General features: G+C 41.4%; 1 protein-coding gene across 1 annotated transcript; it reads left to right on the plus strand.

The window, feature by feature from the left end:
• The first annotated feature begins 1,003 nt into the window (after positions 1-1,003).
• On the plus strand, positions 1,004-18,302 carry gdpd4a (glycerophosphodiester phosphodiesterase domain containing 4a). Its single transcript, XM_031878708.1, has 13 exons — positions 1,004-1,137; positions 3,345-3,450; positions 3,885-3,988; positions 5,114-5,207; positions 6,478-6,537; positions 6,647-6,745; positions 6,897-6,990; positions 9,404-9,549; positions 9,630-9,712; positions 11,158-11,308; positions 12,126-12,344; positions 12,530-12,687; positions 16,472-18,302. Exons 1-13 carry the CDS (start codon positions 1,076-1,078, stop codon positions 16,887-16,889), a joined length of 1,794 nt encoding a protein of 597 aa, XP_031734568.1. The 5' UTR covers positions 1,004-1,075; the 3' UTR covers positions 16,890-18,302.
• The last annotated feature ends 156 nt before the right edge of the window (positions 18,303-18,458 follow it).

Consider the following 18,458-nt stretch of genomic DNA (forward strand, 5'->3'; position numbering starts at 1 on the left):
ATGAGCCGGGTGGCCGTGCTATCTGGTTCAGTGGAGCAGTGTATGTAGAGCTGTTGCATAACTAATCTTAATACACCACACTGCTGCTCTCGTTGTTGTTGTTGTTGAGGTGTTAATGGCACATCTGGGAGAAAAAGGAAAACAGCCAATCAGAGGTGAGCAGTCTCTGAAGCGCCGATCAAATATGAATCAAGATTCTCTCACTGCGTTGCCTATTTCTCACATCATAAGATTTCAGAAACATATTTTAGTGTAGCGTTTCGCTGTAAAATGAGGAAGATTGCTCCGAGCAGTGTTGCAGTGTTGGAGACTCTGCTCTGATTGGTTGTTTTACTTTCAGGCGAGGACTCTTGCAAATGCCATTAGGAGCTCTAAAAGGAGGAAGAGGAACCCCATTTTTTTTCATATATCATTGGAATATAGTGACAGTTTGAGCAAATATGACACAAAGTTATTTTTATTAAAGTCAGCGACTGTAGCTTTATAGTATTAAAACAAACAATGACTTAAATGATGAATCGAGGATCATACTTGTTGCTGGTTTTCTTATGATGTCAGTTTTTAATCAGCTGTTTTAACTCTAGTGTGGAGTCCAGGACGTTGCTCGTTTGGCCGGTTTGCTGACTGACTTCTTTTGGGGTCTGTTAACTTGTGTATTCACAATCTTACCAGATGTAGGTCACTGTGTATTTCTGAGAGAGTCTCTGTGGCTTCTGGGTTAGTTTAAACAGGCCACATTAATACAACCAGGACTACACACACACACACACACCCACACCCACACACAAGTCCTGCTGAGTCTAGTTTTCCTATAAATGCATTTTAAATTGATTCAAACCTTCTTCTCTCCCTCCAGGTGAAGGTGGTGCCTGTTTTTCCTCTCTCTCCTGTGTCCCATTGTCCTCCTTCCTCCTCTCTCTCTCTCTCTCTCTCTCTCTCTCTCTCTCTCTCTCTCTCTCTCTCTCTCTCTCTCTCTCTCTCTCCCTCTCTCTCTCTCTCTCTCTCTCTCTCTCTCTCTCTCTCTCTCTCTCTCTCTCTCTGTCTCTCTCTGTGATGCCGGGCTGTGGGTGAGTGTATGCCTGTGACCAGACTGAAGCTGGGGAAGCTAAAGGTGGTGCGGCGGCAGCTGCTGCAGAGGTACAGAACAACACACACCTACGCCGTCATCAGATTTCATATGTATTCACGCTGCCTTAAAGACACTTTTGTTTGTGACAGTTATTTAAAATAGACTGAAAAAAAGGAGACTTCTGTACAGAGGGAACCTGAACGCATCATCTACAGAGGGCTATTTTCTTATTTTTCTGGCAATTTGGTGTGACTGTATGTTTATGAAAGTTTGAGAGTTGGTTGCATTTTGTCAAATACGGGATCATATGTGATTATTGAATCTGAACCCTTATGTCATCCTTAGTCTCTATACTTCATACTGTACATCTCTCATTTTCTTTTACAATCTTTTACATATTTAAAAAAATATTTCATTTCAACATTGTTTTGTTTTTTTGTATTGTCAAATGATTCATTTTATTTATGTTTCTTGACTGTTGTACTTGATTATCATTTTCTCTGACTATATTTTATTTTATGCACCAAACCACCAATGCAAATGCCTTGTTGGGGAAAACCTACTTGGTAAACCTGACTGATTAAACTCAACGTTTGTGACTACAGTTAAAAGTAACAAAAAGTAAGTTTTGAGTGGCAGCCTACTTAATGTTGATGCAACCTGATCAGCAGCAGAAGGAAAGACATCCTGATGGAATCTGAATCATTGAACTCTTTATTTTTCACAAGCTGCATGCTTCAAATAGCCGGAGGTCCTGACTCAGAACTATTCGGTCGATAAGCTTTAATGTAGATGAACCTGAAGCTGACAGCAGCTCAATCGGTTCACTAGAGCAGTGATTTTCAACCGCTGTGCCGTGAGAGATCACCAGGTGTGCTGTGGGAAAATGTCCAATTTCACTTAATGAGTCCAAAAAAACAATACTGAGTTGTTGCAAATACTTTGCCGTTGTTGAGCGTCTGAGCTGCAATATAGCGGCTGGCTAAGTAATAAATACTCTTCAATGCCAGTGGGTGGTAGTAGGTAGCGCAATAATGACCGTGTGTTCATTTAGGACAGTAGAATGAAATGCGGGAGAGGTTGCGATGACAAGACCAACAGCGATGGAGAAATATTTGAAAAGGAAAAATGCAGACTCTGAACTGGGCCCTGGACAACATAACCCAGATGAAAAGCCTATAAGCATCAACACATTTAGAGACTTGTCATTAAATTGTCAGCATATATCCGTTCCTCGGTACAACGGCCCGCCAGAAAATATATGTTCATCATAACTGGCCCGCCACACCACAGAGCTCCGGGACGAGAAGTGGCGATGTTAGCTGGCTTTTTGTGCAACATAACGAAGCATCTCACTGCGCTAAAGCTGCAGCTTCAGGGACGGGGACGTGTGATCACAGACGCGTGATGCAGTGAAAGTCTCCACCGCTGTGTTCCCGACTGCGCATTTTGCTGATAAACTGGGTTCACTCGCCGATTTGCCGACTTTGGAGCTCAGAAATGTCAATTTGAACTGCTCAGCAATCCGTTTGCAGTTGACGTGGAAAGAGCACCCGTGGAGCTGATAGACCTCCAGTGTAATGACACTCAATGCAAAGTATGACTCTGAGGGCGCAGCACAGTTTCCAAGCTTCAGCCCTGAAACATTGCCTTAACTCCGCCTACATGCTGCTCAAACGCTCTGCATGTTTGGAAGCACATACCTGTGTGAGCAGCTGTTCTCTGTGATGAAGAGGAACACAAACCCACACAGGAGTCTCACTGATGCACACTTTCACTCCATCTTGAGGGTTTCCACAGCACAGAACCTAACCCATAAGATATTAATGAACTGGCAGCCAAGAAAAGATGCCAAACATCTGGCTCTGGTACGTATGCATAAAATAATGTAGCCTACCTAAACATGTATTCTTTTTGCACTCTGTCCAATATCCCTTCTATCCTGTTTATTAAATGCTGACTCTATTTGGCCCTCAACGTAGTCACAATTTGTTATTTTGTCCCTCTCTGGGATTGAGTTTGACACCCCTGTAGATATGCTGTATTATACTAAAAGGTGTCATTTTGTAACGTTTTTGTTTGTTGGTGTGCCGCGGGATCTTTTTAATGTAAAAAATGTGCCTCGGCTCAGAAAAGGTTGAAAAACACTGCACTAGAGAAGCTCCTGCACATTTCAGATCAGCAAGGTTTACTCAACTTCTTTTAAAGTATCAAACATGGAGCTAGTCTTTATTCTTTCTTTTCAATAATCTGAATTCCTAATTGACTGTATCAGGTACGAACACCAGCCGTTTGTGTCCTGCCTGGCCGGCCTCTATGGCTGCCAATGGAGACGATACCAGAGAGCCCGGGCCCAGCCAGGAGAGTGCTGCTGCAGCAGGGTAAACACACACACAAACACACACACACACACACACTCACACACAGCAGTGAGTTGAGTTTGGTCGGTTTGCTGATCGAGCAGAGAGTATTGATTCCCCAGACAGATTTTTCGTCCTGCTGACTCCAACAGTGCGTTACTGCTTTTCTCTGAAAAATATGAGCACATATTCACTCTGTCAGCTTCTATCAATATATACTGCTTCCATATGCACTCGGTAATATGATTGAGCTCCTCTGTATCTGCCAGATTGTGTCATCAGGGAGTCCCATTATGACTGTAAATCCTGTTAACATGAGAAAACTTTATTTTCCCAGAACACTGGAGCACAGCGTTAAAAACTACTTTCTCCAGGTAGAAGTGGGTAGTTTGGTTAGACCAAACATAATACATGACTTCTGTGTGTGTGTGTGTGTGTGTGTGTGTGTGTTACAGGTGGAGTGTGGCAGTTTTGGCCTCCTGATCCTCACCTTCTTCCTGAGTTTTTTGTTCCTCTATTTCTGGAGTGAAGCTCAGAACGACTACATCGACTTCGACTGGTGGGTGACAGCACAGCACATGCAAGTTGGCACGTACACACACAGGCTCCTGTTGGTCGGAGTGTTTTTGTGATTTGAAGGGCATGTTGTCATTGTGATGGGGATACGATAGAAAACTTTATTTATCCCGGGGGGAATTGCTGTGCAGCAGTTGCACTGCAAAGTAGGAAGAGTGTAAATGCAAGATAACGATAGGTGCAAAAAAAACTAAAAAAGACTAGATAACAGTAAGATGCAAATATGGTGCAATACAAAATATATACAAAATATACAATGATTGTGTCATCAAATATAGTGGGGTAGCAGATACCTGTAGATGTGTATGTAGAGTATACAGTATGAAACCTGAGGTAGTAGTGTAGACTGCATGGTTAATACAGAATGTAAGGATTATGTCCATGATACTTGTTATGGTGAGTTGTCTAAGACATAAAGGAATGAGTTAGTGGTGCAGGTATGAGTCCTAAACCTAGGAAATGAGTCAGCAGTTTCCTACTTCCGGTTCCCTCGTATCGAAGTCAGTGTGTTCATTGAAAGGTTTTTGGTTAGATGCCTGAGATATGGTCTGTGGTTAAAACAAGCTGAAGAGATTTTAGCGTTTCGTTCTATGATACAAGATACCGTACATCAGTAGATACTCCTCTCATGAATTAGTTGAAGCTTTAATGTTTCTTACGCACGGCGGTTGCTAATTAGTGGCTAAATGAGACTACACAGGTTTTCACGTGAAATCAAATTACCAGTTGGAAGCTTCGTGGTTGTGACGTTGAAGTCATGCCACCGTGGTGTAGTTTGTTTATAGCCTAATGTTAGCTTTTCACTTCAGTCAGTTGTATTTATGCTTCAGAAATCATAAAAGTGGTGTTCATTTGAGAATATTATCTTGTGTTTGCCACAGAGCTCATTTTCTGCAATACAAAATCCAATGTAAAAATGTTTTTATCCTTTTTTGTCGAGGAAAAAAGTGAGATTCTAACTTCTGGGTTGGCCAACAAGAATCCATCATCCCTGCAGCACTCTATTGCTCATCCTAATAGTGAATACATGAATGCATGACAAGACCAACCCATCATTCAAACTTGATTGACATCATGAAGCACACTGGTTGTTCTCGTGCCTCTTCAGGTTCAACTTTGGGACTCTGGGCTTCTGGTTTCCCTGGTCTCTGGTCCTGCTGGTGGTCGCTGCTGCTCTCTTCACATACATCGCTCTACTGTTGGTACGGACACTGATGGGGTTTCAGCCTGTCTAGAGTCCATGTGCTGAGAAAACCTTTGTCATCTCTTTACAGCTACTGTAGTGTTCTTGAGCAAGACACTTGGCCTCTCTGCTTCTGTTCTATCAGAGATGAGCAGTAGTGCCACTTTATTTTATTTTTATTTTTATTAAACCAGAGTGTTAGAATCAATGTGTTTCATTAGCCATCAACCCTCCCAGCCCTTTGTATGGAGAAAGATTTGTCTCAATATTATTTGTGTGAACAGATCGACAATCCGTGTGTCAATGTGCAATCTGTAAATAAAAAGCACCTTCCACAAATACAAAAAAAGATTTGTAAAATTACAATTTTTATTCCACCAAAATAACATCTGAGTACGTGAAATTAATTTACAAATAAATGAAAAGCATTTGTGATCCCATCTTCATTAGTTCTGTAGCAACTGAGGGCCAGGCAACACATCAGTACATTTTTCATTTATTGTTTCAGAATAATCATCTTTTCTAAAATATGAGTCTCAATTTATTCAATTTATTTTGTATAGCCCAAAATCACAAATTTGCCTCAGAGGGCTTTACAATCTGTAAACATGCGACATCCTCTGTCCCGGGACCCTCACATCGGAACAGGAAGAACTCAGATCTGTTTTTATATTGCAAAATCTTTTTCTGAGTTTAGAAATCTTTTTCTGTATTTGTGGATGGTGTTTTATTTACACAACAATTGTTCATCTCTTCACTCATGAAACTGAGACAAATCTATCCCCAAACCCTTGTGCGGTATTTAGGTACCTGTCCCCTTGCTTGAGGGGACAAATATTCAGTTAGACTTATCATATGATACAGAAAAACGCACACACATGAAGTGAAGGAGAAATCTGCACCAACAGAGTTTACTTTGTCCTTAGAGAGAGAAGTCTGAGGCGTATAACTATATTGTCAGCAGTGTTAAGATATCAACAAGTTTTCTTGAATCTGCTAAGGCATAAAAAGCCAAGGATTTCATTGTTCATCAAAAATAAATTGTGATTTAACAATGTTGAGTTTGCTCTAGTTGAGTAGAAAGCGCATATGTTCTGGACCGGTCCAAACTGACACAAGATAAGACGGTACTTTATTCATCTTGAGGGAAATTGTTTTGCAGCAGTTGCAGTACAAAGTACAAAGAGTGTAGACATGTGCAAATAAAACAAAATACAAACAATAGAGAAGCAAGTGACTAGAAGCAGCTTTATGTAACATGTTTTGATGAATATCTAAACGTTGTTCAGGTGCTGGCAGTGTGTCTGCTCTCTGAGGGACAGAGGCTGTACCTTCACTGGAGCCACAAGGTAATGATAATAATAATAATAATAATAATAATAATGCTTATGAATAAACACAAACACTGACACATCAAGATATCACATGTGGTGTTATCTCCTCCTGTGTTTTTGTCAGACTGGCATCGTGGTGGCGTTGGCCTTCTCCGTCACAGCCACCGCCATCTTGTCTGACCTCTGGAGCAAAGAATGGAAGACTCTCCTTCTCTCGCTGCAGGTTAGTGGATCCTGACACACCAGCCAATCACAGGAGAGAATTTCTGATCTTTGTGTGTGTTTACACATACGGTAATTTGTGCTTTATGATTGACATTTTGGCCAATCCTCTGTCTTTTACCTTGTCGTTCTCTTCCTCTTTGTATCGTTAGGTGACTGCGCCGTTCCTCCACGTGTCCGCGGTCTCACTAATGGCCATCCTCTCCTGGCCAATAGCGTTGCACTTCTTCCGCATGAACAAGAGAGGTAAGCAAGCTGATGAGTGTTTGATCTTTTGGAAGTGAGGTGGGACTTTGGCTCTCTGTAAGAATGGCCAGTCGCAGCGGTTGTAGATGTATCTCACCAAACATTTAATCTTTAGATTTATTAGTCGATTAATCGGTTGCTTTGGTTATTATACTAATTTAGTCCATTAGCAGTTTTTATTGTTAAATTTAATCTCTTTGTACATGTAAATTGTTGATGTTGGGGAAAGTTATAGAGAATATAAATCTAGAGACCAGCACAACCAACAGCTGTAGCTGGAGGGAACAAAGAGCTGAAGGACCTTGTTGTAATGAGGGTTATGGCCTTAAAGGCTTCAGTTGTAGTGGCTCTGAGCTGCCCCGCCCGCCGGGGATAAAGCTTTTCTAAAAATCAAACGTACCCGTCAGCACCGCGACGCACTTGTCTGGCATGCATTGTACAGCTGTAGACCTCCCTGCCAACCTTCTTTCTCCCCCTCCTCTTCCTCTTAACAGAAAATCAATGTCTCCTTCTCCTTGTCCTGCTCCTCCCCTCGTCTCCCGGATGCTTTCTGCCTTCTTTCATTCACTCCGTTTTTTTCTGCCTCTTCATCCTTCTGACCTCTTTTCTTACCCGACCTGCCCATTTGGCTGCAGTCTGTTTCTTCTTACTTGTCTTTGGGACTCCCTCTCCACTGCATTGGCTCTGACCTGTACGTCTCTCTGGTCTCCATGGATACTGTCCCTGGTTGCCATGGTGATTCAGCAGGGTAGAGTGATGCTGAGTCATGTCGGGGGTCTCTCCTGGCAGGAGATAAGTGACAAGTGAGAGATTTGCTCAGGATGTAATATACTGTAGTTCTCGCCTGTTCTGCTGTATTGACCTGAACGCCCACCCAGGCCTGTAGTTTCATGGATGCTGGCTTAAGCTGGAAACAGAGCTTTAAAGGGACAGTCTGGATCTGTTGAAGTATGAGGTACTTATCCACAGTCAGTGGGCCAGCACGCCTCCAGTATGGAAACACAGACAGGAGTACCAGACTCATTTGACAAAAACAGTCATTTGACATCGCACGGGAGTTGCTGGTCTACTGCTGCCTTGGTCACTTAGTCTGCTTGTGTTTCTTGTGTTATGTTTTATTTCTTTGGTGTTTTAAAGGATCAGTTCAGATTTACCACAGTCACACAATAATGCAAACAAACAAACCGATCGAGGCAGCGGTAGAACAGCAACCTCTGTGTTCTGGGAGGTAAAATGACTGTTTTTGTCAATGGAGTCTGATGGCTTTGAAGAGAGCATCGATAACAGCTTCAGTCGGACAGGGCTGTCTGACAGCAAGGTAAGGCAGTGATAATAATCTAAATATAGCCTACACTTCAACTAATAGGGATTTTTTTAAGGTGTCTACAATACGTTTTGGTGCTGCTCCATCCACAGCAGTACATTGCTTTGCTCAGTAGCACAGGGAACATAATCAATATCACGATATAGTTTGTTGATTAATAAGCAGTACCAGTTTTCACACTGCCACTGATTTATTTGATTGCATCAATCAGCCCTGAGCCCTTCTTATCCTTTCACTATGTCCTTTAGTGATATAAGTAGATGCTGTATAGAACTTATAGTATGTAAGTCAGCTAAAGGGAACAGAACAGTCAAAGCTCCACATTTAGGGTGGTTGGCATTTACATATGAATAAGCTTTTTAAATAATAACGCCCTAAGAAATCTTAATTTGGTGACCTCAGTGGTTTAAGTTCTCACCCTGCTGCAGAAATGTAGTGTTTGGTAAATATTCGTTTTTCAAAGACAATGTATTGTGGATGAACTTCATGTTTCCCGTTGTATGTTTGAACAATTGTTAATATCAATGATAATGGTCAAGATACTTTATGGAAGACATGTAGCTTCCCGGGCGGATTTGATTCCAAACCAGACATTTGGCTGCTGATCAGCACCAGACCACCACGCTGATCCTATCAGGACAGATTTACTGTATCTCATCCTGATTACTGTAAGTTTCTACTCCAGCTACCACACTCCTTCAGCCCTCAACTGGGCCATATTTAGAGGCTCCGAGGTGTATCTGTTGTTGTTTTTTGGATTTGTTTGTGTGTGCGTAGCAGATGGACTTGTGTGTGTGTGTGTGTATGTGTGTGTTTTTTGTGCATAGTTGATTATAAAACATGATGTGATGCACAGATTTCATAAGAAGCTCTTAGTTTCGGGTGAATGTACATGAACAAAAACGCAGTTATGAATATTATATATTTATATATATATATATATATATATATACTGCCAATAGATCCACCTGAATCCAACATACTGCTCCTTTAATTCCTGGATTGAAAAAAGCCAAACATAACTTGTGTTAAGAAAGTAATAAAAAGTCTGTCAAGTCAAAGTTTTTTTTTTCTTTGTGTGTTCTTCAGTGCGTCAGGTGGCTGTTCTGGGACTCTACCTGTCCGTGCTCTTCTCCCTCTACCTGGTCCCTCTGGGAATGTACTCGCCCTGCATTAAAGAGGCAGGAACGCTGGGACCCGCCCCAACACTCATCGGACACAGAGGAGCTCCGATGGTGAGACTGAACCGAACCGTGACAGCTTATTGGTTATGGTATTTATTATTTCTCATTCTGGGAACGTTTTTCGTGTGTAGCTTGCTCCAGAGAATACTGTGATGTCGTTTGAGAAGGCAGTGGAAGCTGGAGGAGAAGGACTGGAGACTGACGTCACCATCAGGTAGTAACGGCTCTCACGTGTGTGTGTGTGTGTGTGTGTGTGTGTGTGTGTGTGTGTGTGTGTGTATGTAAAATAGTGATAAATAATAGTAAATAGATCAACTTGGTGTGTGTTTTCAGTCTTGTATCTGTCATAAACAATGACGGAAGAAGTAGTCAGATCATTTACTTCAGTAAAAGTACTAGTACCACACTGTGAAAATACTCATCTACAAGTAAAAGTATTCATTGTCCAGTTAAATGTTTCCAGTCAGCGTTTTACTATATTATATAATGTAGATTAATATTACTGCATTAATGTGTATGTTACATTTCACTGCTGTAGATGTTTTAACTCCTTTATATCCTGTTGGTTGGTTTAATCTACATCAATGCATCGTATTCTATAAGATCATCATGTTTGTAGCATCTCTGTCCTGTGAGAACCTCGTATCTCTAAACAGATCAACAGTCCTGTTTTCAGCTTTGTGACGATGCATTTTCCAGCTGATCCAAGAGGCTTTTTAAAGAGTTTATTTAGATGAAGAAGTAGGAGGATTATCATGAACACATAAAGGAACACTTCATCCTTCAGTTTATCACAAACACTCAGCATCAACACATCTGGAGATACTTGGTTTTCACTGGGCAAGAAAGTTATGAAAAATTGTAATCTGCAAAGTCAGTAAAGCTGTCAAATTTAGTGGTGTAAAAAGTACAATATTTACCTCTGAGACATTGTGGAGTAGAAGTATAAAGTTGCACAAAAGAAAAATACTCAAGTTAAGTTCTTACTACCTCATATTTGTTCTTAAGTACAGTACTTTTCTGTCATTTTCCAGGAGCTCTAATAAAAGAAATAAAAGCCCTAAAAATCAATCTTTAAAATCAAACAAATTGTTTCAATGTGACCCTATTATGTTTCACCAAAAGTGAAATTATGAAATCATTAACAGTGTTGAATAACACGAGAGATTGCAACATGTACAATTATCAGAGCAGTCAGTCTGGTGCTAATTGTACAGAACAGACGCTAGCACGCTAGCGTGCTTAGTGGGCACTAAGGTGATTACTGCCATGCTAATCCAGTTAGCCGTTAGCCCTGCCATTAGCCCACAGCAGCTGGGGTTAGCACACTGTTTTACAGCCTGAAAACAGGGCGGATTAGCAGCGGGATAGCTTAATCCCATGCTGCTGGTGACCCCGGCGAGACTGGTAGTTCCTGTGTGTTTGTGTGTGAGACGGCTTTAATTTGATTGCAGGTGTTTTGAGGGGTGAACAGAGACTTATAGAGTTAAATGCTTATTGGTGACTTTAATCATCCTCTCGTCATCTCGTCCCCCTTCCTTGAGTCATTTCCTTTCCTTTTCACTCCTCCTCTCTGCTCACCTATCCTTTTATTCCTACTCACCTTATCACCACTTACCTCTCATTTCTGTGTCCTGGCCTTCCCACCTCTGTCTGCAGTTATGATGGGGTTCCCTTCCTGATGCACGACTCCACTCTGAGCAGAACCACCAATGTCGCAGAGGTTTTCCCAAACCGAACACACGCCGACGCCTCCATGTTCACCTGGGCCGAGCTGCAGCAGCTGAATGCTGGCGACTGGTTCTTATCGGTGAGGCTTTTAGTTCGGGACGTGGCTTTGTTCGCTCAAAAATATGCAGCACAACAGAAGTGAAGTGTAATGGAATGACTGACATTGTAACCTTGAAGATGTTAGAACTTTGATGTTATGTAAAGATCACTTAGAGATAACTGTAAAGTTAAAACAGGTATGACTGTTGTATATATGTACATTTGTTTTGCTTTTTTCTTCTCAACACTAAATTACAGTATTGTTGCTGGATGAAAACAAATCTCCAAATTCCATCTCTACAGCAACTATGCAAATCTGCCTTACCTTTAGGTTGAGGGAGAATTTTGGAGCGTCGATACAGCTACTTGGACAATCAATGTCACACCTTTTTATGCACTGTAACTTCTCCTTCTTGTTTTTTCTATTACCGATATTTACTGGAAGATTTTCAAAGGTAAATTATTGTTTTAATAGCAAATTTGATGTCCATCTTGCAACCAAATTGTGTTGTATTTCTTGCTGCAAGAGGACACTGAGTACATCCTAGTTAAGTAGTAAACCTGGACTTCTTGTGACGAGCACAGCACTAACAATGATCTGGTAAGAGAAAGTGAAGAGTAAATGGGTTCCTCCAAGTAAAACAAAACAGTTGAATGAATGTGTGTTATACCAGTGGATACCACTGGACATCAACAAGAGTTTTATATTGTTTTTCTATTTAGTATTTCTTTTTCTAAATACAATTTTTTTCGATTTTCAATAATCAAAATAAATCAAAATAAGTTTTTTTTATAAAAACAATTCTATGAATTCTCAGAATGACTAAGCATCTTTTTTTCAACGCACTCTGTTACAGAGGGATCCCTTTGGGACTGTGTCGTCCCTGTCCGAGGCGGACTGCTCCCAGGCCCAGAACCAGTCTGTTCCCTCACTGGCCCAGTTTCTGGAGTTGGCGGCCTGTAGCGATAAACTAGTGCTGTTTGACCTGCACAGGCCATCGTACGGACATCCCTACTATCAGTCATACATCAACACCACTCTCCAGGTGGTGCAGGCCCACATCAACTCCTCACAGGTAACCCCAACCCACCAACCCTGGCTTTAACAACCTCAAGAGTAGTTTTTCCTCATTTACCGTTTGTTGCAATTGGTGAAAGTGTATTTTGTGCATACATGGATGTGTGTTTGTTTACAATCATGTGCCATGTGTGTGTGTGTGTGTGTGTGTGTGCGTGTGTGTGTGTGTGTGTGTGTGTGTAGGTGATGTGGCTGCCAGCTGAGGACAGGGAGCTGGTCCAGGCTGTGGACCCAGAGCTGCAGCAGACCTCTGGAGAAAAGGCGTCTATTCAGGAGCTGACAGACGGCCACATCACCAGACTGAACCTGCACTACAGCACCATGTCACAACAACAGTTCAGGTACACACACCATCATTCAGAGAAATAACCGCTATGAAAAAAACAAACATCTTCGGCAATTTTAAGCAAAATGTTTGTGATTGCTGCATTTATGTATCAGCGATTCATGCACAATTTGCAGCGAACCCTTTCATCGTTGTTGACAGATTGTCACCTAAAAATACCCAGATTGGTTTGAAATGATTTTCACCAAACTGATATAACCTCGCACAAAAGTTGCAATATGTTTGTTATTTTACTGAACACCACAGTGTACAGAAATACCACTAATAGAAACTGAAAAAGAAATGAGGAGAATACAGACGTGCTCCTATTTATGCACCAGAGAAAAACATGAAATAATGAAACTACATTTGTGTGATTGTACTGCGGAAATGTATTTGAGTGAATTAAATAAAAATGTGGACATTTGCATTGTAATGTCCAAAACAAATCCTGATTAATTCACAGATTCAAAAAAATAATGAAATTAAAATAATATCCCCTAAATGTACCCATACAGTACATTCAAGCACTCAATTGTGCAGTTGTATTTACCTGTTTATGAGCTTATGCAATGGTCTCCTCTATTTGTGTGTGTGTTTACATGTGTGTAGTTATGTAACTCAAGGTACAGATGGCCACCACGGTGACTCCATCTCGCTGTGTTCACACCAAATCGTGGAAGTTTCACTTAAATGGCTCGTATGTGTGACGCCATGCTGCTAGTACGCCGGGTTCTACAAGTGACTGTCTGTCGGTATATTATAGATTATATATATTTACAAAAAATATTTACTTTAACCAGGATGCAAGGCCTATCAAACCTTAAGTACACCTGGGTGAGAGGTTCATGGCAGGAGAAAACAGCAGAGGAAAGAAGTGGTCGAAGTGAGGAGAAGCAGTGGAGGAGGTACACACAGGTACACACTGGGTGCAGATGGGAGTTGAAATGAAGAGAGTTGGTTGAGAAGAGAAGAGGGTACGAGAGGAGATGAGTAGCAGGCCTACCAGAGAAACGAGTGGGAGGTTTAGCACTTGTACATAACCAGAAGCTGTGGGAGAACAATCTGAAGAGAAAGATGGTTGAGTGACTCTCACGTTGACATGTTTTTTTAACACAACTCACACAGTTCCCCTTGTTGCTGGTGATTTATCTTCTCTGCAATATCTCATTGAAAACATGGAAATATCAGCTTCCGTGGCGCCACATTATTCACCAACGGTTGGATGAATCATGGTGTTACATTGTGGGGTAACAGTTGTCTCAGAGTTGTGCTCTGAAGCACTTTTGTTATTATTGTAATCAGAGGGTTGTGTTAAACATTACATGGTGATTCTTTTCTGTCTCTAAAGGACAAACTGTCGAGTTGGATCATTCAAGACCTTTTCTCACTTACAGGCTTTCATTTAGATACCAGTTTATAAAAACACACCACTGTAAACTTTGACATTTTAATTAAAAGTAGGATACACTGTGCGATACACCTGATCAGTATCGGTGCTGTTTCTTTGTTTTTGTCATGATACAATTCGTAAGCATACACTAAAAGAGTAAACTTTAGAGAATTGTCATATGCATATACAGGTACCTGCACCAAATTTGACCTCTGCCCTGAGCCCAACCTAAGCATTAGGAGCCGGGGATCCAAACCACCAACCTCATGGTTCAAGCTTCATGTTTTGTGTACTCTGCCTTACATTGTATGTGGACCATTTACAAGGTGACCACAATGACTGAAAAGAGTCAAATCTATTGACCCATACAGTATGTTACATGTTCATATTCATCTTTCATAGCAGTCTGTAAAAGTGGATGGTATAAAAATTACAAAATTAAAAAAGCACAAATAATTAAAAAAAAAAAATTAAGATTCATCGATCCGACTTTTTCAGTCCTGATCCTGATACCTGTGAGTACCGATCAGGTACCGGTGTTTCATTAATGAGCTGTATGCCTCGCTGTGTGGAGGGGACTGGGATCATTATTTTATGTATAAGTAGGGTTGGGTACCGAAAAGCGGTGCCAATATGGCACCGGTTCCTATACGTCCGGTATCTACCGGACCGAAACGCAACGCAGATTTCGGTGCTTCCTTTCGGTGCCTGAGCCGATTGAAATACTTTTTTTAGACGACTCTGATGACTCCGTCCTGGCAGCAGGTAACGATAGCCTCGGTCCTCCGCTCCTCACTCATAGTATTATTACAACGGGGTACTTAGCGCTGGCGCCCATAAGCACAACATCCACAGGCACGCGAACGCTTCTTCTTCTTCTTCTTCTTCTTTGAGGTGTAGTGGCGGTTGGCAAACGACGAATTGGCGCATTACCGCCACCAACTGGTAAAATAAAACAAGTCATGAGACGTGTCGTATTTTGCCAGAGAAGGCAATATATGAGGCAAATATGCTCATATTTCTGCAAAAGAATTGCTGAAGTTTGAAGCTGTAGTGTGTGTACAGAGTGTGTGTGTGTGTGTTTTGTATTTATTTATATTTATTTAAGTATACTGTAAACTGTTAACAGTTAATATATTGTTCATAGTTTGAAGTTTAAAAGTTTGAAGCTGTAGTTTGAAGCCAAGTGTTTTGTATTTATTTATATTTATAGTATACTTTAAGCAGTTAATATATTGTTCAATTTGAAGAAAAAAGTATCGGTTCAGGCACCGTTTAGGCACCGGTATCGTTTTAAAAGTATCGTTTTAGCACCGGTATCGGAAACAATCCAAACGATACCCATCCCTATGTATAAGGTAACCTGACTTTTTTCACCACAATACCTGATTCAGCTATTTTAATCAGTATCGGCCCGATAACTGATATCAGTGTTGGTGCGTCCCAAATGAAACCCAATTAGCTACGGTAAAATATATGCATAGCTTTTAGTGCAAAACAGAGTTAGCTTCTATTGCTCGCTGCAGCTGGGGCTCCTCGCTGTATCAACAGCTTTTGATTAAGATGAAATCGCACCATTTGAAATGAGCTCTTTTGAACCCTTCAGAAATAATAATAACCAGTTTATACAACTCCTGGGGATTATACAACTCCAGGCTGGACAACCTGGCAAAGAACAATTTCTGTATCTCTCAACAGATGGTCATTAGATTTTCAAAGGACGCTTTCATCCCGACAATCTGCCAGGCATACAGAGAGAGATACCTGTGTGTGTGTGTGTGTGTGCGTGTGTGTGTGCGTGTGTGCGTGCGTGCGTGTGTGTGTGCGTGTGTGTGTGTGTGTGTGTGTGTGTGTGTGTGTGTGTGTGTGTGTTTCAGAGTGAGGGGAATTCAATACTGTCATTGTGATGAATAATACCACTCTCTTCCTCCTCTCCACCCTTTCCTCCTAATCCTAATGAGGCTAAATTAGGTACAATTATGAAATTATATTTCAATTGTTTTTTATATTAAAACAAAAATAAAATAGATTAATAATCACAAAAGCACTGTTGGAATATTATGCTATGAACTGAGAAATCCCAGTTTAAAGCTCTTCAATCTAACCACTGAGTAGACTGCAGAGGGCCCAAAGAAAGACACACCCACTCAATATTTACAGCCCAGTTCAGTAAAGATGGAGGATCACTGAAGACTACATCCAAGTTCAACAGTATTCTCTCCCGTCAGCTAGATTGAAGTTTGAATCTTTTCACTCTTTTTCCTTTGCGGCGAAAATGATTTCACATGTAAAAAAATACGAATTATTCAGTTTTTTCTCTGTTAAAATAGTCATTGCTGAAGAAAAAACATCAATATACACGTAGGTAGTGAAATAATTCCCCCCCCCCTCCTCTCTCTCTCTCCAGTAAGTACCAGTCGGTGAACATCAGCACCAACCTGTATGTGATCAGCCAGCCGTGGCTCTACACTCTGGCCTGGTGTGCCGGAGCTCAGTCCGTAACCACCAACTCCGTCCACATCCTGTCCAACATCAACAAGCCGCTCTTCCTCATGGTGAGCACATTCGCTACTTTTAAGAAGGAGTCTTTCAATAAGTGCTGTAGGTTATTTTCTATGAGTTGTGTCACGTGTGGGACAGTGGTGCAGTGTGTGTGTGTGTGTGTGTGTGTGTGTGTGTGTGCGCCTGCGTGTGCTCTGCTGGAGTGGGAAGTTAAAATAAAACTGCAGGTCGCTCTAACCAGACGGATGGAGTCAACAAATGAAAATGAAAAGAAGAGTAAAGCAGGTCATGAACTGCTCAGCAGCTGCACAGTCCTGCTCTGAGCCGGTGTCTGTATCAGCAGAAGTCCGTTTAAAAAACCTTTAAAAAACCTTTACAGTGTTTCTCAGTAATCTCAGTGGATGGACACAAAAAACAGAATCTCTTTACATTCACAAACAGCACTCTGACACATTAGGGCTGCCCCCTCTTAGTCGACAAAATGGTCGTTTTAGTCTTAGCCGACTAAGATGTCTTCTGTCAACTTATTTCATGCTGAATCACTTATTTCCAAGAAGTTTATGAACACATTTCTGGTAAACAGAAGATTTAAAGTGGTGCTTTTGTGTGATTCTTTGTGGAGAAATGAAATCAACTAATCGATCAGTGTTGGTCAACTAAGAAGTTCTTTGGTCGGGGACGGCCCTCGACACGACACGTCACTTTCTACAGCTACCGTGGTGTCTTCCTGATTCTAGCAGCTGATCCCTCATCAGCTTCTCATCAGCTTCATCTTTCATCTCATTTTCTGGGTTTTTGTTTTGGAAGCCTCTCGTGTTCTCCCGTCCTGCGGTTCCACTCTCTGTCTGAACTGTTACTGATGATTACTGTAGATCATGTCAAATTTTTCTTAAACAAATTTTTACAGTTTTAATTAATAAATAAAAAATAATTTTAAACTCAATGTTCTTTCATCTATTATTTAATTGCTTTTGATTTAATTGGCTGATGTTTAAGGATTTTGCTGTAGCCTGTGGGCTGCACGGGGGTGTGATAGCACCGTGCAGCCCACAGCAAGAGGACGAGCCTTCTGTGTGGCGTTAGCATGTTCTCCCCGTGAGAGCGTGGGTTCTTCAACTTCCTCCCACAGTCCAAAGACTTGCAGCTTAGGTTAATTGCTGACTCGTAGGATGTGAGCGTGAATGTCTCTATATGTCAGCCCTGTGAGGGTCTGGAGAGCTGCCTTCGTTCCAGCCCCCACGCGACCATGAACAGGATAAGCAGTTAAAGATGATGGATGGATCGTTCAGTATTGGTATTGAATTATTTAGATGTTTGCATTGTTTTAGAGTCGTAATTTTAAACTTAGCAATCTCAAAGTTAGGACTGTCGTGTACATTATTTTTAGGAGTTTCTCCTAACGTCATGCAGTGGCTGCTTTTGGCCTGAGGATGTTCTGTTAATACCTCCAGAGTTTTACTTTTGTATTTTCGACATCTAGGCTTTTCTCTGATCCGCCGTGACTTTCAATGAGTCGGCAGGTAGGAGCTTCTGTATCACTTTGAGCATCTCTTCAGTGGGTATCGTGGGTGTTTTGAAGACTAGGTCTGGGAACTTTTGGTTACGTAAACCCTCTCTCTCAACACCTACATGTCTGCGCAACTTCAAACGAGTGTTCAAGCCCAAGCCCATTACCTAATGGTCACTAAATGAAATAATGACATTCATGTTCACACTTTGTTCCAGCGAATGTAATCAACCCTCCCTCTCTCTCTCTCTCTCTCTCTCTATGTCTCTCTCTCTGTCTGTCTGTCTGTCTCTCTCTCTCTCTGTCCGTCTGTCTGTCTCTCTCTCTCTCTTTGTCTGTCTCTCTCTCTCTATGTCTCTCTCTCTCTCTGTCTGTCTGTCTCTCT

This window comes from Anarrhichthys ocellatus, unplaced genomic scaffold (genome assembly GCF_004355925.1).
Source record: "Anarrhichthys ocellatus isolate YVR2014 unplaced genomic scaffold, GSC_Weel_1.0 scaffold194, whole genome shotgun sequence".
Classification (NCBI taxonomy): Eukaryota; Metazoa; Chordata; class Actinopteri; order Perciformes; family Anarhichadidae; genus Anarrhichthys; species Anarrhichthys ocellatus.